The sequence below is a fragment of the Mesoplodon mirus genome (genome assembly GCF_964341445.2).
Source record: "Mesoplodon mirus genome assembly, chromosome: 15".
Taxonomy (NCBI): Eukaryota; Metazoa; Chordata; class Mammalia; order Artiodactyla; family Ziphiidae; genus Mesoplodon; species Mesoplodon mirus.
In genome coordinates this window covers 45,034,258-45,057,557 of record NC_138991.1, presented here as the reverse complement: position 1 = coordinate 45,057,557, position 23,300 = coordinate 45,034,258, and the positions used below count along the sequence as shown (strand labels likewise).

Below are 23,300 nucleotides of genomic sequence, written 5' to 3'. Positions count from 1 at the left end.
AGAGTTACGCTTCCGCATCTTAGATGCTCTGGGGTCCCTGCCCATGTGGGTGTCCCCACACATCTGTGTGTCCCTGACCGTGCCAAGAATGATAAAGGGTGAGACAACAGAAAGAACTCGAGGGAGAGCCCCATCCCAACCCCCGCCTGTCTGCAGACACACCATGAACAGGGATCTCTTATCTGTGCTGACATGCTACTGCTTTGTGTTTGCCCAAGGACCAAAGTCCTGGTCCCTTTTTTTTTTTTTTAATTTTTTTAATTTTTTATTTTTTTTATTAGTTTCTGCTTTATAACAAAGTGAATCAGTCATACATATACATCTGTTCCCACATCCCCTCCCTCATGCATCTCCCTCCCTCCCACCCTCCCCATCCCACCCCTCCAGGCGGTCACAAAGCACCGAGCTGATCTCCCTGTGCTCTGGTCCCTTTTGAGACATGCTCCCTGTGAGGACTGGGCAAACAGTGGTCGGTGGTGGAGGCCAAGTTCTAGTTCATCACTTCCAGCCTCATTACCTTGGGACTATTTCCGAATTCCCCGGAGCCTCAATTTCCTCCTCTGTGCAGGTAATGTTTAACCACATCTTCCACACGGGGCTTGCTGGGAGGAGCAAACAGAGAGGTGTATAAAAGGAGTGAATTTACGGCTGCTTCCTCCATGCCAGGTGCTGTACTGTGACTCCAGAACCAAAAGATCTGGGTTCAATTCCCAGGCCCACCTCTTACTAGCTGTGCATCCTTAGGCAGGTTCCTGGACCTCTCTGGGCCTCAGTTTCCCCATGTCCACAAAGGGAATGATAATAATTGCACCTTCCATGTTCCTCTGTTGGGGAAGGGTGGAACCTATGGGCAGAAAGGCCCAGGGCATGGTCTCTAAAGACTCAAGGAATTGGGGGCAATCATGGTGATTTCTGGTGACCTCAGGAAGAAGGTGAGCCAGGAGCCGTGACTGTCACTAAGACAGCCAAAATCTAATCATCTTGGGGCCGAGACATCTTGGTCAGTGTTTATCCAACAGTAAGAGGCAGGAAATGCCAGCTCTGGGAGCTGTATCCCTGCCTCCATCAGGGATGGCTGGCCAGGCCTCACTGCACACAGCCAGGGGGAGTTCGTTCATTTATTCTTCCGTTCAGCAAATATGTATGGACACCCCCTACTGTGTGCCAGGCACTGTGCTAGGCTGTAGGGCTATAGCAGTGAACAGGGTGGGCACAGCCTGTAGGAGCTGGTGTTCTCTGGGGGATTTGGACTGTGAACAGGACACATGCGTGTGTGATAGGCAGTGAGGAGTAAGTGCCAGGAAGAGAAATAAAGCAGGAGAAGGGGGCTTCCCTGGTGGCGCAGTGGTTGGGAGTCCACCTGCCGATGCGGGGGACGCGGGTTCGTGCCCCGGTCCGGGAGGATCCCACATGCCGCGGAGCGGCTGGGCCCGTGAGCCATGGCCGCTGAGCCTGCGCATCCGGAGCCTGTGCTCCGCAACGGGAGAGGCCACAACAGTGAGAGGCCCACGTACAGCAAAAAAAAAAAAAAAAAAAAAAGCAGGAGAAGGGCTTGCAGACTGATGGAGGCTGGCCGCTGGTCCTGAGCAGGTGGCGTCTGCACTCAGGTCCTCAGGCGCAGCCTCCTCCCTGGGGGCACTGGTACCTTCTGAGGATGGGTGTGGCTTCCAGGATCCTAGATGGAGTCACCCGGCTGCCCCTCCCGTGGACATTTGGACTTAATGTGTCCGCAGCCAGCGTGAGCGTCCACATTGCCATAAGGTGGCTGTTAGCACAGGATGCCAGCCTGTCCCCAAGATGGTGCACCCCCTTGGGGCTCTGGCTCAGCCAAATCCCACACAGGAGGTTCACGGTCTCCAGCCCCGTCCCTCCCTTCTCAGACAAGGCTGTGTCTCTCACTCTGCACAGCCCCCGTGGGCTTCAGCCACAGCTGATGACCTGCAAACCGGTCTCCAGCGTGAGCCTTCCTTCTGAGCTCCAGGCCGCTAGGACGTACTGCCTCCTGGATGCCTCTTGGGGCCCATCGCCTACTTGGACTCACCAGGTCCACAGTATGGCGAAGTGCGTGGTCTTCCGCAGCAAGACCACGCCTCTTCCCGGCACGCACCACCATCCATCCGCCCATGCTCCAGCCCAAGGCCACCTCCCTCCTCCCAGCTCCCAGCCACCAGTCATCACCAAATTCTGCCACGTCTACCTCCCAAACAGAGCTAGAGCCTGCCTTCTCTTCTGCAGCTCGAGCGGCACCGCCTCTTCCATCAGCTGCTCCTGCACTCGTTCTCCACACGCAGGTCAGAGTGGGCTTTCTGGAAAGCAACTCCTCTCCTGCTCAATAGCCTTCAGTGGCTCCCTACTGCCCTGAGAATGGAGTCTGAATCGCTTACCACCCCTGGTAGACAGTGTTGTCCTCCGGCCCTTCTGATTGCACTGCTCTCATCCCCCATGACCCCTACCCCTCTCTGCAGCCAAGGGCCTGTCTTGTAGGATGGGAAATGGGCCACACCCTCCCTATCTTAGGATCCTTCAGAATCTGTAAAATGGGTTTAATAATTGTACTCATCTCATACAGGGTCTTAAAGCATCCTAGAACAGTACCTGGCATGAAGGAAGCACTGTATAAGTGTAAAAGTCAGAATAAGGTAAAGTACATATGGTCAGTTATTGAGTACCTGCTCTGTGCTGGGCACTGGCTAGGCGTTCTGCTTCCAGAAGATAGAGCACGTACCCTGCCCTCATGGAGCCCACCATGCCTTCTGGGGGACGTTCTTCCTTCCTCTCCACATGCCACCGTCCCTCCCCTGGAGGACTGTTTTTTTTGTTTTTTTTTTTTGCGATACGCAGGCCTCTCACTGTGTGGCCTCTCCCGTTGCGGAGCACAGGCCCTGGAGGCGCAGACTCAGCGGCCATGGCTCACGGGCCCAGCCGCTCTGCGGCATGTGGGATCCTCCCGGACCGGGACACGAACCCGCGTCCCCTGCATCGGCAGGCGGACTCTCAACCACTGCGCTACCAGGGAAGCCCCCCTGGAGGATTCTTGTTCATTTACCTGCCCCCTGGCCCCCCACCGACCCTGTAGGACCAGGTGGCCCTTCCTCGCCCCTCCTCACTGACAGCTCTGTCCTCACAGCCTCTTACGTATCTGGTGATGCCTGACCTCACACTGGTCCTTCCCACAGCCCACTCCATCTTCGTGGGTGGCACCTCCATCCTTTCAGTGGCTCTGGCTGAAAAGCCTCAGAGTCATTCTTGACCCCTACTTGTCCCCTTTTCTCTGACCCAGCCCCCGAACTCCATTCTGTCAGCAAAGCCTGTTGACTCTACCTTCACAACAGATCTAGAATTTAACCTGTTCTTACCTCTTCTTCCCTACAACCCTGGTGCACCTGGCATCTGGTGCCTGGGCTAGTCCAGTGGCCTCCTCATGGGTCCCTGCTTCTGCCCTTGACCCCAGAGGCCAGAGGGAGCCTTTGAAGTCTCACCTCTGTGCCCCAAATCCTCCAGTAACTTCTCTCCTCGCTCAAATGTTTGTTAAGGGAAAGAAGGAAAAAAGGCACGAATGAATGAATGGCCTTTTGCACATCTGTAGTAGCTGGCACATAGTAGGTGCTGAGAAAACACCTGCAGCAAGAATACATGGGGCACAAGCGAGGGGGTGAGGACCAGGAGCACACAGTAGGCACGGGGGGAGCCTGGTGCGCTCTTTGGCCCAGGTGGCTGGTTCTTGCTGCTGCCGCCCCTCCCCTCCACTCTCTGGGTTGGGGGTGGGGCAGGCAGGCAGAGCCCAGGCCATTTTGGGGCCCTGGCCAGACTTCCTCACTGTCCTGGGTGGGGCTGGTGACGTGGCTTTCGCTTCTGGGAACCATAGCTGGGCAGCAGTTCTGGGAAGGCTGCTGCCCCGTAGAGAAGTGTATCCCTACCCCCCTGCCAGACCAGCTCAGCAGAAACTTCAGGCCAGCTGAAGACTGTGGAATTTCAGGGGTCAGTGGCTCCGGAGGGAGGTCACCCACAGCGCCTGCTGTCCCGGGCTTCCTGTCCACATACCTCTTGTCACAGGACCAGCTGCATCCTGTCTGCTGATCCAACCTCCCACCCCCTCCACGTCGATTTGCAGCCAAGAGAGGGAAGAGGACCAGGAGGCCTGCACACCCCACTGGCTTCAGGAAGAGCCCCGCTGGGTCGCTTCTGTACCGCTGCTGGCTTCTGACATTTCAAGACTCGCCACTCATCTCCCCCCAAATAAAAGGAGTGAGTTAAGTTTGTCTCCGGGCCAGCAGGAGTGTTTTCCCACTCTGGGTGCTTCTGCTCTTTTCTTGGTCAGGCTTTCACCCACTCTGCTGCTTCCTAACTCCATGAACTTGGCTTTGTCACTTGCCCTCTGTAAGCCTCAAGTTTCCTCTTTGGCCAATCGGACTAATAACACCACATGCCAGGACTGCAGGGACGACATTCTGAGAGGCAGTGGTGCGTGGATTCTGGAGTGAGATTGCCTGGGTTCAAATCCCAGCTCTGTGACCACAAACAAGTGCTCTGACCTCTCCGTGCCTTCGTCTCCTCATCATTAAAATGGGGATTTTTTTTTAATTAATTTTTATTTTTGGCTGTGTTGGGTCTTCGTTGCTGCGCGCGGGCTTTCTCTAGTTGCGGCGAGCAGGGGCTACTCTTCGTTGCGGTGCGCGGCCTTCCCATTGCAATTGCAGTGGCTACTCTTGTGGTGGAGCACAGGCTCTAGAGCGCAGGCTCAGTAGTTGTGGCGCACGGGCTCAGTAGGTGTGGCTCGCAGGCTCCAGAGCGCAGGCTCAGTAGTTGTGGTGCATGGGCTGAGTTGCTCCACAGCATGTGTGATCTTCCTGGGCCAGGGGCTCGGAACCCGTGTCCCCTGCATTGGCAGGCAGATTCTTAATCACTGCGCCACCAGGCAAGCCCTAAAATGGCGATTTTAATGGCATCTACTTCATAAAGTTGTGAGAACTAAATTGCTTAATATATTATAAGCACTTAGAACCATGCCTGGCACATAATAAGTACTGTATATGCGTGGCAGTTATTAGGGGCAAAGGCTTGGTACATACTCCATGTTTAAAAACAGATTATTGTATTCATTGTTGTTGAATTTTAACCAATCATTCATTTAATAGATGTTTCATGAGCACATACTGTGTACATGTTAGGCACTGTTTAGACACAGGGGACAAAGCAATGACCATGGCTATTTTACTTAAAGGAATGTTTGTCATACTGATTTGTAAGACCACTTTATATGTTAAGGCCCTTCACTTTCTGTAATGTAGATTGCCACCTTTTGCTAATCTTTTGCTTGCTTGCTTTTTTTCTTTATGGTGTGTTTTGATCTGGGGAAGTTCAAAACATTTCTGCAGCCAAATCTTTCTATCTTTGCCATCTACCTACTGAAATAAAATAAACAGTCACACATATAACCTCAGAGATATGATTAGAGATGGTGATAAGTATATGACAGAAATAAACAGGGTGCTGTGATGAGAAGTAACGGAGGGTGCCCTCGCTGGATGGTGTTTCCAGGTGTAAAGGGTGCGAGGGAGGAAAGGGACAGGGGTGTGTCAGAAGGCCAGTGGGACGGAAGGCTCGTGGGGGAGGGAGCAGGAATAGGAGGGGATGGTAGTGGGGACTCCGGGGGCCAGATCATCAGAGGGGCTTGGGTGGTTTGGGTTGGAGGTTTTTTTTTTTTGCATTTTCTTAAACTTCTTATTTTATGGTAATTGTTGTAAGGATTAATCCACGCAGTTGTAAGAAATAATACAGAGAGATCCCCTCTACTCTGTTTCCCCCAAGGGTAACATCTTACAAAACTATAGTTCAGTATCACAACCAAGGTATTGACATTGATAGAAACCACTGATCTTCCTCAGATTGCCTCCGTTTTACTGGTACTCGTTTGCGTGTGTGTTTGCGTGTTTGCACACGCACGCACATGTTATTTTTATTAGTTTTGTTAGCTTGCTTCTTATTAATTTATCACGTGCACAGTTTTTGTCTCCACCACTGCAGTGAGACACAGAACAGTCCTATCATCACAAGGATCCCTGTGTTGCCCTTTTATAGCCGTACCTCCCTCCCTCCCTGCTGCCCCCCCCAACCCATGCGGCAACCACGAATCTATTCACCATTTCCATAGTTTGATCATTTCAAGAATGTTACATACAGGGAATCAAGCAGCATGTAGCCTTTTCGATTGGCTGCTTTCACTCCGGGGCTTGGATTTGATTCTGAGTCAGAGATGCTGCTCCTGGATGGGCTGTGGACCCCTGGGGCTCTGTGCCCCCCCCACACACACTGGTGGTAAAAACATCTTTCAAGAGCCAGAGGCCAGTGAAGTGGACAGATCATGGCCTGGTTTCCAATTTGAAAATGACTCTGGTTTCAGCATGGAGAAGAGACTCGCATTTGCAGCAACTGCTAACTGCCCCCCACGCCGCCGGCTCCCCCTCGTTTCAGCGTTCTCCCCAGCCCCAGACTGGGTCTTGGAAAAATCTTGCCACGACCCTATTCAAAGACCCTCAAAAACCACTCATTGCGGGGCTTCCCTGGTGGCGTAGTGGTTGAGAGTCCGCCTGCCGATGCAGGGGACACGGGTTCGTGCCCCGGTCCGGGAAGATCCCACATGCCGCAGAGCGGCTGGGCGCTGAGTCTGTGCGTCCGGAGCCTGTGCTCCGCAACGGGAGAGGCCACAACAGTGAGAGGCCCGCGTACCGCAAAAAAAAAAAAAAAAAACACTCATTGGCTGGGGTACGGGTGTGGCTTTGACCTGGAGTCCTTACTTGGGCTTCAGTAAGCTCAAGTAACCGCTGTGTGAACCACTAAGACGGAATGCAAAATTAAATGTGTGCACTTTTCTGGAAAGAGGGCTTGGAGTTTGCATCGGAGGTTCAGATGGGTCAGGGACCTCCAAAACATTGAGAACTCTGGGGTCTAAACACAGATAGTGGTTAAGAGCTAAGGCTCTGGAGCCTGACTGCCCCTGTTCAAATCCCAGGACTATCGCCTCTCTGTAACCTCAGACAAGTCACTTAACTTGCCTGAGCCTTGGTTTCCTCCCCTAAAAATGAGAAAAAATACTAGTAGCTACTTCATAGGGCTGTTTTAAATATTGAATTATTGTATGTAAAATGTTTAGAAAGAAACTTGGCATGTTTAAATATTTGGGTAAATATTGTATGTTCGCTGAGTGCATGAGGAGGCTGCAGGCAATAGGAGAGCAGAGCCGTTTAGGGAAAGGCCTTCTGGCCCCTCTGGGATTTTCAGGCCCTGTCTGTATTAGTTGTCATCCCCTTGACAAGCTTGAAATCAGCAAGATTTCTTCCAAACGGATGCACAGCTACAATCGGGTACTATCACCTCCCTGGTCTTGGCTCTCATATCTCTGTTAATATGGCTTTAGCTAGAAGAGCTGGTTTTTTTGTTCGTTTGTTTTTTGTTTTTTGCAGTACGTGGGCCTCTCACTGTTGTGGCCTCTCCCGTTGTGGAGCACAGGCTCCAGACGTGCAGGCTCAGCGGCCACGGCTCACGGGGCCCAGCCGCTCTGTGGCATGTGGGATCTTCCCGGACCGGGGCACGAACCCGTGTCCCCTGCATCGGCAGGCGGACTCTCAACCACTGTGCCACCAGGGAAGCCCTAGAAGAGCTGTTTTGATTATTGAATTAATCGATGTAAAATGTTTAGAAGGAAGCAGGTTGACCAACTCTTCCTGGCCCATTTCATTCCATCTTGTTGGGTTCAGTCTGTGGTTCTAGGAGAAACTGGAGTTGGTATATTGGAAGGTACCTTGGGCTCAGAAGCCAGCAGACCTGGATTCTGACTCTGGCCCTGCCCTCTCGCCAGCTGTGGGACCCGATGGACAAGTTATTTGATCTCTCTGGTCTCGGTTCCCTTAGGAAGAAAGTGGAAATAACAACCCATCTTGCAGGGTTCTTGGGCAGAGTCAGTAAGGTAATAACTCTAGTGCACATGGCAAAAGGTCAAGCACATGTGAGTACTTGATAAGCAGGGCTTTGTTTACGCAAATGCTTGGTTCAGCATAAGGAAGCAGTTTCCAATAGTCAGGCTCTGCTCAAAAGTGACCTAGGAGTGACCACCCCATCCATGGAAACAGTACAAGCAGAAACTGGATGGCAACGTGTCAGAGATGGGATCTCGGCAGGCACCCCTGTTCAGGTTGCCACTTGGGCTGGGCAGGTGACCCCGAGACTCCCCCCAACCCATACACGTCAGGAATCCCACAGTCGAGGGTGTGGACTTGAAATTATTTCCTTTTGCCATGTGCGTTACACCCTGATCATTTGGTAATTATTCTTTTTAATTCCTCTGCTTCTCTGCACCTCTACCCTTCGTTCCCTGTGATGTTCAGAGAGGTCTTGTCACCACCACATCTGTGCTGCGGTTTCTCCTGAGATGCAGCACCTGCTATCCCTGTCAAACCAGTCAGTGTGTGTGGGTGTGTGTGGGTGTGCACATGCGTACGTCTGGATGTGCCCTCCGAAACAGATCAAAGATAACACCCTGACCGCTGTAGATGTCATGATTTAGTCTACCCTTGGGGGGGGTGCTTCACTCCCCCACACCTTTTTAAAGGACTTTACCACGGTAGGCTTTCTGCTGTGTGACCTAGGACATGCGTCTTGACCTCTCTGTTTCTCTTTATTCAAAACTGGGGCTAGAGTGACCCCTTTGCCGTCTCTGCCACAGGATGCGGTGGATGTCTGTGAACTCACAAGAAGGAAGGTTGCTGGGACTTGGCAGAGGAAACCAGCATCACTGTTTTCCAAACCCCACTCCCACCCCTCCTTCCTTGGTCTTCACTGTGGCTCTGCCAGGAAGGCCAGTTGAGGCTTTGAGTGGATACCAAGTCTCCCCCTAGGGAGAGCTTTCCAACCCCGTGCTGAGCCCATCAGCGGCCCCACATCATGTCCAAAGTGAATTTATTCGACAGACTTGCTTAAGCACGTGCTGTGTGCCAGGCATTGTCGTAGGTACTAGGAGATTGGCAGAGCACAAGACAAACACAGGCTCTCGGGACAACAGACACACAACTGAAAGGAGAACATTTCCCATTCGCCTTGCCTTTTGCCCCCAGGGCACTTTTTGAGGAGTACAGGCCGCTTCCTGCATAGACTGCCCCTCAGTGTAGGCTTGTCTGATGTTTCCATGTGATTTGTGCACTGGGGGCAGGGACCCCAGGGAAGTGATACTGTGTTCTTCCAAGGGCATTGTTTTCAGAAAGCTCATGACCTTGGTTTGTCCCGTTCCTGGCCATGTCAACACTGACCATTTGGTTAAGGTGGTATCTGCCAGGTTTCTGTATATAAGGTTCTATACAATTACATATATCAAGTATTGTATGTGAATTATGTAAAGTTAATTAATATGAGTTTGTGGGGAGATACTTGGAGCCTGCTGTGGTGAAATAGAGCTGTCCCTTCCCCCCACTTACTCATCGTTATCACCGTAGACTCCTGCACCCCTATTTTAACTCTAAGGGTTACAGTTGATTATATAATATTCATTGTGAGGCTCTAATTGCGCCCATTTTGGCCAGTGGGCGTCCATTCTAGCTGGCTCCTATGTCTTTTCAAGAGGTCCCCATCATTCACGGAGCACTTCCTTACTTTCTGGCTTTTCTTGTACTTTCCCTGCTCCTGGAGTCAGCTGCTTCTCCGAGGAGCCCTGGTTCCTGTCAGTCGAGAATAGTATTTAGAAGCCAGGACCTGGGCACTGGGATGGCACGATCACCAGATGCAACGCATGATTCTGGACTAGATCCTGGACTTATTTATAAAGGGCATTGCTGTGGCAATTAGCAAAATGGAAATAGGGTCTGTGCGTTAGCTGGCAGTAATGCATCCCTGTTAATTTCCTGATCTGGATGGTTGTATTGTAGTTATGTCGGCGACTGTCCTTGTTTTTCTTTAACTTTTTTTTTTTTTTTTGCGGTACGTGGGCCTCTCACTGTTGTGGCCTCTCCTGTTGCGGAGCACAGGCTCCGGACGTGCAGGCTCAGCGGCCACGGCTCACGGGCCCAGCCGCTCCGCGGCATGTGGGATCTTCCCGGACCGGGGCACGAACCCGTGTCCCCTGCATCGGCAGGCGGACTCTCAACCACTGCGCCACCAGGGAAGCCCCCCTTGTTTTTCTTAATAAACACTGGAGTATTAAGGGGCCATTTATTCATTATGAACAGATGGATGAATAAAATGAATAAATGAGAGAGAAGACAGAGAGAGACTCAGAGGGAATCAGTGAGAAGGACAGGGAGAGGAAAGGCATGGGGGTAAGAGTGAATTCGTGGTATGTTTGAAGAGCAGCAGGAAGTAAAGGTGTGCAGGGGGGCAGGTGCAGGCCTGGTGGAGAGGGAGGCGGGGCTGGGTGGAGGGGGCGTGTAGCGGAGGGGGAGGGCTGTATCTGGAGGTGAGCTCTGAAAGCTGCGCTTGGGATGATGCGGACCGTGGGAATCATGAATCAGCGCTAACGGGCTCACTTGCTCCCAGCAGGCGCTGTAGGATCTCCCAATGGAGTGGCTTCACTCTGGGCTCACGTTTTCGGTGGGCTGTCTGATCCTGGCGTGGGCGGCAGGCTCTGGTAAGTCACCACCTCTCATTCATTCATTCCTTCCTTCATTCAGCAAACCTTTACAGTATTGACTGTTTATGCACCAGGCTCACGCCATAGGATAGGTGCCTGTGATGGTGGGATAGCTACCCTTAGACTGACATATATTTCCTTTAATTCGGCCAAGGGCAGGTAGTTGGCATTTGCATACTATAAAGGTGCATTTGGTCTGTCTCCGCTGATGGACCCTGTACCCAAGGGTATATCTTCAGCTGCAGGCATCACCCCAGTGCCAGCTGGGAAGCTCACAGAGCCCCATTCCTGGCCCCTGCATCGAGAGGACCGTGCCTCGGACAGTGGTTTCATTGTTTTGTGATGGGCCCCTTGGTCCTGTTTGGGCTGGTTTCCAACTCATCCCTCTTGGTCGTCAGGCTCCAGCTGCTCAGAGGTCTCCTGTGTCTCCCCAGGGAGTGTGAGGGTCCTGCAGGGGCCCACCTGCTTCTCCGACTACGTCAACATCTCCACCTGTGAGTGGGAGATGGCCCAGCCCACCAACTGCAGAGCCGAGCTCCGCCTGTTCTACCAGCTGAAATTTCCCTACTTTGAGTAAGCCTGGGCTGGAACTGGGAGTTGGGGAAGGTTTGCCTCGGAATTCGCCTGGCTCACGTGGTACCCCGGAGTGCGTGTGCTAAATGCGGTTCACGGGGGCTTACTGGGCATGGTAGAGATGAGGTGCCCTGGGGTGCAGCGTGTGTGAGACACAGCGAGTGCGTCACGGTGCTCCAAGCTCAGTGTCACCGAGGCACATGGCGTGTGGATGTGGTGGAATCCTGGACTAGACCAGCAGTTCTCAAGCTTTTTCGTCTCAGGACTCTCTTGCGTGCTTAAGGATTAGTGAGGACCAGGGACTTCCCTGGTGGTCCAGTGGCTAAGAGTCCATACTCCCAGTGCAGGGGACCCAGGTTCTATCCCTGGTCAGGGAACCAGATCCTACATGACGCAAGTAAGAGTTCGCATGGTGCAACTAAAGATCCTGCATGCTGCAAATAAGACCCGGTGCAACCAAAGAAAGAAAGAAAGAAAAGAATTAGTGAGGACCCCCAAAGCTTTAGTCTGGGTAGCTTACATCTATCATTATTTCCCCTATTAGAAATTAAAACAGAAATTTTAAATCACAACAGCCCACAAGTTCACATTCAACAGGCTGTCGGAGCAACGGCATCATCACACATCGTGTAGCCTCTGGAAAAGTCCACTGTACACTTGTGAGAGAAGGCGAGTGGAAACGGCAACTAATGTCGGAGTATTACTATGAAACCAGTTTGACCCAGTGGAATCCCAGACCACACTTTGAGAACCTCTGGGCTAGACCCTTGTTTGGGGGTGCAGTGTTAGCAGTGGAGTTCACAGCGATGGTTGGTGGACCGTGGAACTTGGGATATGTTTTTCCAGGTGGTTCACTGGGATAATCCATGGTACACAGGGGTAACCACTGGTATAGGTGGTGCCCCAGGACATGACCCAGTACACAAGGCACACAGTTAGGGAGCACAGTGGGATATACAGCACACCTGATGTGGGCTACACTGACAGAGTTGTTATTCCACAGTATGCTAAGGTGGACCAGCTGTGCTTCTGTATGTGATACATTGGCCTAGACCAGGGATCTGCAAACTATGGCCCATGGGCCACATCTGGCCTACCACCTGTTTTTATAAATAAAGTTTTATTGACACACAGCCATGCCCATTTGTTTACGTATTGTCTATGGCTGGGGCTTTTTTGTGCTGTATCAGCAGAGTTGTGTAGTTGGAACAGCAAGAGTATGGCCCTCAAAGCCCCAAATATTTACTATCTGGCCCATTACAGAAGACGTTTGCTGACCCCTGGCCTAGTCCATGTCTCACATGGGGTTGGCTGTTTTGGGTGACACATTAGGATTAGGCTGTGGGGCACAGGATATGTGCCTGCCAAGCCACAGTCCGCTGTACTGGGCTAAACTGTGCTACCAGAGGGGTGCTGGAACAGACACATATGTTGTTACAAGTTCCTTCATGCCGTGGGTTCTTCCCTTTTGCTGGCTTTCAGGGTCCAAGGCTGGGGCCAGGGGCCAATAAGAGTCCATGGTGGGTGTGGTGAGGGGCTGTGGCCAGCCGGGAGGTGGTCCCAGGCCCCTGTCCCCATTGCATCCTGGCCACTCTGCTCCCAAGTTCCCAGATCTGGTCCTCAAGGCAGGGTGACCAGGAAGCTGGAAGGGCCTGTGGTTCCTTGAGGTGTATCCTGGGATGCCCGTGGGTCACATGACTAGCCTAATGAAACATATATGTCAGCAGAAACCACACGTGTGTCCCCGAGAACAGAGCTGGCGCGGTGTGCATGTGCCATATGCATATGGATAACGTGGTCAGTGTGGACACCTACCAGCTGGACCTGTGGGCTGGGGAGCGGCTGCTGTGGAAGAGCTCCTTCAAGCCCAGTGAGCATGGTGAGCAGGGCGGGGCAGGGTGGGGTGGCATAGGGCGGGGCTGCAGTTGTTCCCACAGCGGCCAGGTGCCGGGCAGGGGAGGCAGGCTCCATTTGGGGGAGGGGGCCATTCAAGCAGCCTCCAACCCCTGATGGGGTTGTTGCCCCTTTCTGGGCCTCAGTCCTCCCATCTTTGAAATGGGGTTGGGCTCAGCAGTACGTCAGGACCCCTTCGGTTCAGATATTTCAACCCCCTGTGTTTAAGTGCCCAGATCAGGGTGCTGAATGAAGCGTATTTGGTGGAAGCCATGCTTGCTGCAGATCCTTCCACCCTCTGTCAACTGTTCAGCTGCTGCTTCTTCAGACAGTCTAGACCATGGGAGGCTGACCTTATCCTGGTACCCAGAGTTCCCGCAGGAATTCCCCAAGAGCTTGCTGGGGTGTAGTGACAGGAGTTTAAAACACTACTTATTGCTGTATGATCTTGGGCAAGTCATGTTACCTCTCTGAGCCTCAGTTTCCAAAAGACAGTTATTATCCCTATTTTGCAACTGAAAAAAACTGTACATGGTTCAGAGAAGGCAAGTAACCTGCCCTCAGGTCACACAGCTCCTCAGCAGCAGAGGCAGTATCCTCACAGAGCTCACAGTAGTCACCACTCCATCAGCAATTCCGGAAGGGCTTACTCATACCCGGAGCTGGAGGGTGTGGGAGGGAGGTGATTTAAATTGACCCATGAACGAATCCATGAATTGAAAGAATTTTTATAAGTGTGTGTTGATTTTAATGCTCATTATATACCTGTGATCTCATGGATATGATTGCTTTAAAAGAGACTAAGTTTTAAACCACATGAATCAAAATAAAGAAAAATACTTAGTAAATAATAATACAGAGCACAGAGGTGGCCAGTAGAGTGAAGGATGAAGGTAGAAAGGCCAAAGTTTGGGTTACTTTGCTTATGCATTTTGCACTCACTGTGGAAATGTAGTTAACAACCACTAAAGTGCTAAGTAGGATTTCAGCACCATGAGAATCGGTATCAGAGTTTTAATTCTCCATTATGACGAAATCTGTGTGGTATCCCATCAACGTATTCCGGAGGTGGTGTTGACCGAACATCTAAATGGTCTGCAGGCTGGGCCGGGCCTCCTCCTGATGCCCAGCCCAGCCCCTCACCAGGCACCACTTCTCCGCAGTGAAACCCCTGGCGCCCAGAAACCTCACTGTTCACGCCAACACCTCCCGCACGTGGCTGCTGACGTGGAGCAACCCGTACCCTCCTGAGAATCACCTGTACTCCGAGCTCACCTACCTGGTCAACATCTCGAATGAGAACGACCCCACGGATGTGAGTGGGCGCCCTGTGGGGTCTCTCTGTGACCTCTTGAGACTCAGATGGGTCGAGACTCAGGCTCTGGGGTGGGAGGTGGGGAAAGTGACCCGCGATTGGACAGCAAACCCTGGCGATCTGGACCCCCAGCTTCTCCTCTGGCTCTGTGCCGAGACCAGGCCCTCCACCGCTCTAGGCCCCTGATTCCCAGCGTGCAGACAGGGGGGTTTATTTCCAGGCACTGTTCCTCATCTATAAAGAAGGGCTCTGGAACACATTTGTCTCCCAGGGGGTGGGACACTTGGGATTTTAGGTGATACCTCCAAACACACTTAAATGAGCGAATCCCAGGGTGAGACGGTCACTCCACGCCCGCTCCTGCCCGACCCTGACTGTCAAGGGAGGCATCTCAGCTGAGCTGATTGGTTTACTAATCCTCCTCTTTAACAGAGAGAAGAGGCTGAAGGCTCAGAGCCTTCCCCCAGAAAACAAGTTCAGCTGAAATTTAATGCCGTTACGTAGTTCTGATTGCATTTACTTTATGAGGTGCTTACGGCATTTCATACTTGTTTTCCAGTCATAGCAGTGGCAGTGAGGTTCCATTTTATTTTATTCTATTTTATTCTATTTTATTATTTTATTTTATGATGTTCCTTTTTAAAAAAACCAATGTACTGACATTTTTAAAATAGGGAGAGCTCATTTGTAGGAAACGGTCAAGTAAATAATCACAGGGGCGACACAGTGGATGGCTTGGCCCGCCTCTATTTTAGGTGCAACTGGGGGTGGAGGCCATTTCCAGCCACCCATGTTTTCCCCTCAGATATTCCCATTGCAGGGATGACATCTGAATACCAGGGGCCCCAGAGTCCCACAGAGCTGGGTTCCAGTACCTGCCCTGCCACTTGCTGCGTGATCTTGAGTTTTTGGCTCAACCTCTGCGTGCCTCGGTTTCCCCATCTGTAACATGGCGATAACAAGAGTACCCATCCCATAGGGCTGTGGAGAGCAGCAAATGTATGACACAGACAGGCTCCCCTGTCATAAAAACGTCATCCTCCTTTTCTCCCGAGTGCCACAGGCCTTGGAAATCTCATCTGACTCTCCCTCCCACGCCCTGGCCTGTAACTGTTGAGGGTCTGCTGGGAGCCATGCCCTCGTGTCCCGGGACCCAGGCTGGCCTGGCTTCGGCTGCCGGGGAGCAGGCCCCTGACATCTTGAGCTGTCACATCAGCTTCTGTCCCTGCTTCTTCTCTTCCTGGCCAAGCCGGGGGGATGGCAGGTGTTGATTTACATCTCACAGGTGTGGTTTTCCTCCTTGGCACTGGGCCAGGATGTGGGGTGGAAGCAGGAATGGGGCAGCCCGGCTCTCAGCAATGGAGAAGAGGTGGTTGGCACAGACGCTGAGGAAAGATGCAGGTTCAGTTTTGTCAGTAAATCCCTTTCCCATTCCTGGGCCTGTGCAGGCTTCGTTCAGGGCATAGGCTGGAGGGGAGAGACGGGCACAACCTGTAGGGTCCAAAGGAATATCATTTATTTGCTTATCATGGCTGGATCCAGGTTCCAGGAATCTCCATCCTTTGGTCCTGCTTTATTCTGTGTTGGCTTCATTTTTAGGCAGGCTCTTCCCTCATGTAGCTGCCAATATGTCTACTAGCAGCTGCAGGCCTGCATCTTAAAACCGCAGTGGGAAAAGTTCTTCTCTCCAGATAGTCCCAGTAAAAGTCCTGGGGCCAATGATCAGTTACCTGCCTGGGATCACATGCCACTCTCTGAACCGTCGCAGGCTGTGGGCAGGAGATGAAGTGCTGGTGAAGTGCTCTCACTGGCCGGGACCGAGTCACATGCCCACCTCTGGAGCAGGTCAGGTCAGCCTCACCCAAACCAGATGGGCTGAAAATGAAGGAGGGGTGGCTCCCAAAGGAAGTTCTGCGGAAGAGGAAACAGAGACTGGGCTGGCTGAAACACAGCTGGGTTTAGGACCCAGCACCAGACTCCAGCCAGCGGACAGAATTGGTTGGTGTGCCTGGGCTATGGCTTAATGGTCATGTAGGTGCTCGGGGCTGCCCCAGGCCTCAGAATTCCAGGTCCAGCTTCTCTTGCTGGTGGGGCAGAATCTATTGAGACACCCTTCCCCCATCTCTCCCTTCCCAGGGACAGAACCGGGCCCGAAGAATTCCCCTTATTAGTCATTGGCCAGAGATAGTCACATGCTCCTCTCTAACCAGTCACAGGCTAGGGAATGAAATAGCCGTGATTGGTTTAGACCAATGAGAATTAACCCTGGAACTGGAGACAGAGGCTTACCTGCCCTGAGCTTTGGGTACCCGACCCCAATTGTGTAGATGCTGGGTGGATGCCCAGCTGTGTTTGCTACAGTATTGCAGACACCACCTGTGGCTCAGACTGGTGGGATCAATTCTAAAAATATTAGAAACTTGCTGTGGAATTTGGGAGATGGAGATGCTCATTGTCCTGGATGATTTCTGGACAAGGTTCTATAATGGAGGTAGAGTTTTGGCTTGGGCAGTGAAGGATGTATAGGAGTTCTCTAGCTAGGGAATGGTAGGCCAGGCAGAGGGAACTACATGAGCCAAGGCTTGGAGGCATGAAAATTCATGGTGTATCTGAGGATCATGGGGCTGTGGGAGTGTGTACAGTGAAAAAGCAGAAAATGAGGCCACAAGCTTACTGAGGGCCATGAATGCCATGTTCATGATAATGTCTCGGGTGCTTACCATGTGCCAGGCTCAGTGTGTATTATCACCAATGACTGGGAAAGCCCTGCAGGTGGGAAGGTGTTTGTCCATCCATTTTAGTGACCAAGGACACTGAGGTTTGGAGAGGTGGAATGACTCGCCCAGTGTCCCACAGCTGGAAATGGCCAAGCTGGGATTTGAAGCCAGGATTTGGACTGAGGGACCTGTGCTGTTCTCTTCTTCCGGATCTTTCTCTCAGAATGGTCTCCCGAACACCTGGCCTTTTTGTTAAAAAACACACCAACAACAGGTAGTTCCTCGGAAGCTCAATTTCTTTTTTGTTTCTTAGTAAACCATTTCCCAATTCCCTACTCCTCTCTAAGGTGTGTGATTCCTTCAGTGAACCAGATCCAGCTGCTGCTTCCTGTTTGCTGCGATTTAGAAAGAACCCTGGCAGTAAGAGTGTCCTTCTCTCCCTGCCTTGGTCTCCTCCTGCCACTCCCAGCCTGTCCCCAGATTCCCTGGAAAGTTCCCGCTGCCCTCCAGTTTCTCCAGCAAGCTGTCAGGACTTTGCTTCCTTGCTGTGCACACCTCCCCTCGGCTCACTTTACACCAGACCGTTTCCCCCAGCTGCTTCCAACCTGCCAGCAGGAGCAGTGTTGCCAGGATCTGGGAAGGGGCTGCAGGGGATTCGAGGGGGGGCTGCGAAGGGATGGACCCTCCACAGGGGAAGAAGCCCAGGCAGAGGATTCAGGCCACTGTCTTGCTGTCAGAATCCATCATGAACCCAAATTTTACTTCATTTTTAATTTTTTTAAAGTCTTAAAAATAAAAGTAATATTTACATGAAGTAAAAAATTCAAATGCTACCAAAGGACTTAGAAAGGAAATACGTTTCTCTCCTAACCCCAACCTCCAGTACCTCTCCCAGAGGTTGACCACTGCTCCCGTCTCTTGCCAGGAGGGGAAGGCCAGGCTAGAGCAGGCAGAGGGTGTGGAGGCACGTGTGTCCTTCTGGAGAGAGTTTATGCCTATATGAGCAAATGTGTGTGTGTTCCTTCATCACCATGAATTTTCTATTATTACATGATAATATTACTGCAAACAGAACTGCTTTAAACAGCACATATTTATTGCACCAGAGTTTCTGGGGGTCTGGAGTCTAGGCACGGCTTAGCTGGGTCCTCTGCTTAGTGTCTCACAAGGCCACACACACAGGGGTTGGCCAGGGGATTGCTTCCAAGCTCCTGTGATGTTGGCAGCATCCAGTTTCTTGTGGGCTTTGAACTGAGAGTGTCGGGTTCTTGCTGACCTTTGTTGGGGGGCCGCCCTCAGTTCCTTCCCTTGTGGCCTTTTCAAAGCCAGCAAGGGAGAGAGTCTCCTAGCAAGTTGGAGTTACAGTCTTGCATAATGGAATCACATCCATGTAGTCCCTATGTATCCATCACCTTCACCATATTCTGTTGGTTAGGAACAAGTCTTAGGTCCCCCCACCCCTTTAGGCAAGGAGAGGGGATTACACAAGGGCATGATACAAGGTAGGGTCACGGGGCCATATGAGTCTGTCTGCCACCATCACTATGCCTTCTCCCATTATGTTTTTAACATGAAAGGCAACAGACAACACATACTAATCTTCATGTTACCTTTTTCACTTAACAACGGATCTTGGACCTTCCTTCCCAGTTGGGGCTAGGTTGGGCGGGACTGAGATGATGGGCCATTGTGTTTGGGCTTGACTGTGGATCCTCTAGAGAGCCCTTGAAGGAGAGAGAGGGATGCGGTGACCCTGTCTGTGCCTCAGAAAGGTCACTCTCATGCTCCCCGCATGCCTGGCCCTGTCCGAAGTGCTTACCTGTGTTAACCCACTTAATCCTCACAGCAACCCTGGGAGGTAGACACTTTTATTATCGCCATGTTGCAGAAGAAGACATCAAGGTCCAGAGAAATTATGTCACTTATCTAAGGTCACACAGCCAGAAAGTGGCAGTAGGAACTCTTACCTTCATTTTACAGATGAGGAAACTAAAACTCAGAAAGGTTCATCGACTTGCCCCAGTAACGTCAAAATGGCTAATCAGGGTGGGAGTGAGGGTCAGGATAAGGGCTCATTCCCTGACCCATCTTGCTCGATTCTGGTCACAGTTGTGGAAGTGACAAACAAGGGCCTGAAATTGGAGGAATAACCAAATACCCAGGCTGGTGGCTCTTAAACATTGTGGGGTCAGCTAAGGACAGCAGCCCGGGTGGGAGCTGGTACTCCCCTCCCCCAGAGTTGGTGCACTAATGGCTCTCTTTCCTCCACCAGTTCAAAATTTATAACGTGACCTACATGGGGCCCACCCTCCGCTTTGCAGCCAGCACCCTAAAGTCTGGAGCTTCCTACAGTGCACAGGTGAAGGCATGGGCTCAGAGCTACAACAGCACCTGGAGTGAGTGGAGCCCCAGCGTCAAGTGGCTTAACTGTGAGTATCCTGCTGGGAGTCCTGAGCAGTCGGCCGTGCCATGTGGCTTGCAGGATCTCAGTTCCCTGAACAGGGAACCAGGGATTGAACCTGGGCCACGGCAATGAAAGTCCGGAATCCTAACCACTAGGCCACCAGGGAATTCCCAGCAGTTAACGTCTCTGTTTTCCACTTTCATTCTGTGGCCAGAGACTTCCACCAGCCAAACATCTGGTTTCCATATCATAGGATGCTCTAACTGAAGTGACAGAATTACCAACTGATGTGGCGTACTGGTCAGGGTAGGGTAGATTACAGTAACAAACCCACAAGTTCTGCGGCTTAACACTGTAGAAACATATTTCTTGCTCACATAACAATTCAACACGAACTTTGCTGATTGGTGGGAGGTTTTCCTCCCTGTGGCTCCATCATTCTCTAGGACAGAGATTCTCAGCCTTTCTGTATCATGGACCCCTTTGGCAGTCTGGTGAAGCCTGTGGGCCTCATCTCAGGATAATATTTTTATTTTTTTAATTTTTAATTTTATTTTAGAGTAGAGTTGATTCACAACGTTGTGTTAGTTTCAGGTGTCCAGCAGAGTGACTTAGTTATACATATTCATATATCTATTCTTTTTCAGATTCTTTTCCCATGTAGGTTATTACAGAGTATTGAGTAGAGTTCCCTGTGCTGTACAGTAGGTCCTTGTTGATTATCTATTTTATATATAGTCATGTGCCTATGCCAGTCCCAACCTCCCAACTCATCCCTCCTCCCCACCTTCCCCCCTTGGCAACCACAAGCCAGAATAATATTTTTAAACGTATAAAATAAAATACATAGGCCTTCAAGGGAAACCTAATTTTATTGAAATGTGATTATAAAAAGACTTTAAAATATATTTGTTATCTAGGAATATATGCTTCTTTAATAACACATTAAAAACAGGATCTAGTGGTAGTTCTCATAAATACTGTAATTTCAAAGTAGATGAACATAAATGGTATTTCCTGCTACTGCAGCTGTCAGGTGATTTGAGAATAGCTGTGACTTCTGATGGGGACTAAGTGACTGATGCTGCTATTACTGTGGTTTGCTCCCTCTATTCCTAATGGGAGGAAATGCCAGGTTTCAGAAGTTAGTGAAAATAAAGATATCATTTATTTCCCATCCAAGTTCCCAGACCCCTAAATCCTAATGACAACCATGTTGGAGGTCTGTGGACCCCAAGTTAAGAATCCCTGCTCTGTGGACCTGCCATCATCTGCATCCAGCCAGCAGAAAGGGAATGAGAGCGGGGAGACCACACCTGCTTCTTAAAAGCCTTAGCCCAGGAGTGACACACATCCCTTCCTCTCAAGCTCTATTGGTGGAGCTGGTCACACGGCCACACATAGCTGTAAGGAATTCCGGGAAATGTAGTCCCTCACCTGGTAGCTGCATCCTCCAAACAACTCTTTGCGACTTTATCACACTTTTGCAAAAGAGTATTGAATTATCTTACATAAAATGAAGTCTTTAGTTTATTTTATTTTTGGCCGCGCAGCGTGTGGGATCTTAATTCCCCCACCAGGGATCGAACCCATGCCCCCTGCAGTGGAAGTGCAGAGTCCTAATCACTGGACCGCTGCCAGGGAATTCCCCTAAAATGAAGTCTTGCCAGTGGACCTTCCTGGTTCATACAGCCGCTCAGTTACATCACCCCAGAGTCTTTTCTTTCCCTCTGCCATCCCTAGCATGGTAGCATTTTATCCTTACCCTTGTCACCTCATGGCCTTAAGTTGTCTGCTGCACACACCCTCATGCCCAAGACCCAAAGGCAATGGAAGGCTGCCACAGGCAGTGCATCCCATGCATCTTTTATCATGAAACAAAAACCTTTCCAGTCCTGGTGGCCTTTCCCTTGCCTTTCATTGTTCAGGACTGTCACGTGGCCTCTCCCAACTGCAAGGGAGGCTGGGAACTCAAATGTCTGGAAAGGGGACTAGTTTTGGCCCATGATTGGCCCAAACCTCAAGGTGGGCACACTGCAGCCTAGCAAAGAAGAAGGGGAGATAGCTGTTGCGTGGTGGGGGCTGCCTCGTGCATCATCCGTACAATGGGGAGAAGGGCTGTTGTGAACATTCAATGAAGGAAGCATTCTTCAAAGTGCTGGGCACAATGGTGATTGGCAGGTACCCCAACCCAACCCACCACACGCCCCTCTCAGCATTGCTTATCCTGTTCAATGGATACCTCTTGACCACCTGTCTCCCACTCCGGGCTGTGAGCTCTATGGGTAGTATCTGCTCTGTGTCTATATCTCCGTTGCCCAGCATGGTGCCAGGCACACAGTAAGTGCTTGGGAGAGTTTTGTCAAATTGATTTGATTCTTCCTTTAACCTGGAGAAGGGAAGGGAAATAAGTTGTATGGTACAGATACCATGTGCTGGACACTCATTATTTCCACAGATATTTCTTGAGCTCCTACTACGTGCTGGCCCAGTGGTGAACAAAATAGGTGAAAATCCCTGTTCTTGTGGAACTGACATTCTAGAGGGGGAGAGAGAAAATAAACAAGTAAACAAAAATATAAATGAGATCTAGATCCCGAGGACAATAATTCTGGGAGGGAAATAAAGCAGGGGAAAGGGGTGGGAGGAGGCAACAGTAGAGAGGGTGTGAGGGAGAACTTTTGGGACCTGACAGTGAGCAAGGAGAGGGGGCCAGCTGTGTGAATGGACGTGTGGGCAGTGCTTCAAGTGTATATTAAATCGTACAATCCTCACAACAACCCTATGAGTTAAGTCGGTATTAACCCCATTGCACAGAGAGGAAACCAAGGTACAGAGTGAGTGAGGGGCTTGTCCTGGGTCACCAGCTAGTATATGACAGAGTCAGGCTTTGAACTGGGGCCATCCAGCTCCAGAGTCTCTGCCCTTGACCTCACTGCTTCAAAACAGAGAAAGCAGCAAGTTCAAGATCCTGAGGTGGCCCCGAGCTTTGGAGGAACAGGGGACAGCAAGGAGGCCGATGTGGCGAGGGCTCAATGTGCAAGAGAGGGGAGTAGGAGGGGATGCAGCAGCCAGCTCACGCAGAGTCTTGGAAGATGCTTTCACAAGGCCTCAGTCTCCTGCTCTGGGAAATGGAGACCAGGCTGGACGCAGCACGATGCAAGCTCACGGCTTCCCTCCACTTCCAGACTACGAGGCGACCTTGGAGCAGCGCCTCCCACTGGGCGTCAGCATCTCCTGCGTCGTCATCCTGGCTGTCTGCCTGTCCTGCTATGTCAGCATCATCAAGTGAGTCCTGAGCTGTGCAGGAGGCCACCAAGCCAGCCCCCTGTGGTGTGGAGTGGGTGGGAATTTCCCTTTTGATCTGTCAGCTTGCAGCCCTTTCATTCAAGGATAGATATTTATTGAGCAGCTACTATGTGTGAGGCACTGAGACCAACAGGGACCCTGTGTCCTCGGGGAGGCACAAGATGCCAGGCCACCAAGTAACCATGGCTGTTTTCCGTAGTGATCCTTGCGCTGAAGGAGATAAGCCAGGGCGAGGGGGTGAAATGCTCCAGGGGCTGTTTTGGATGGGGAGGCCAGTGCGGGCCCCTCTGACGAGGTGTTTGAGCTGAGACCTGACTAGGGGAAAGGAGCTGGCCAGGACAGGAGCTGGGGGCAGGACCTTCCTTTGGCAGAAGTGAGATGGATCACGCCCAGGGTATGGCCCAGACACTTGAAGGCACGTGGCAATAGACAGAGGAATTCTAGATGATTGCCCTGCAGAGTCAGACCTGGGTTCAG

General features: G+C 51.3%; 1 protein-coding gene across 8 annotated transcripts in view; it reads left to right on the top strand.

Annotated features, from left to right (window-relative positions):
• The window catches only part of IL4R (interleukin 4 receptor), a 39,312-nt gene that overhangs the window by 9,018 nt on the left and 6,994 nt on the right, over positions 1-23,300 (top strand). Inside the window, exons 1-8 of one of the 8 annotated variants that reach the window (XM_082645184.1) lie at positions 415-568; positions 4,054-4,245; positions 10,522-10,609; positions 11,011-11,185; positions 12,910-13,064; positions 14,242-14,393; positions 19,383-19,539; positions 22,703-22,802. In XM_082645184.1, coding sequence (XP_082501310.1) covers positions 10,540-10,609; positions 11,011-11,185; positions 12,910-13,064; positions 14,242-14,393; positions 19,383-19,539; positions 22,703-22,802 — 809 coding nt within the window. In that variant the 5' untranslated portion in view covers positions 415-568; positions 4,054-4,245; positions 10,522-10,539. Of the gene's footprint in view, positions 1-414; positions 569-3,900; positions 4,246-10,518; positions 10,610-11,010; positions 11,186-12,909; positions 13,065-14,241; positions 14,394-19,382; positions 19,540-22,702; positions 22,803-23,300 lie in introns of those variants that run through there. The other 7 variants (XM_082645186.1, XM_082645190.1, XM_082645183.1 and 4 more) reach the window with 7 other exon arrangements.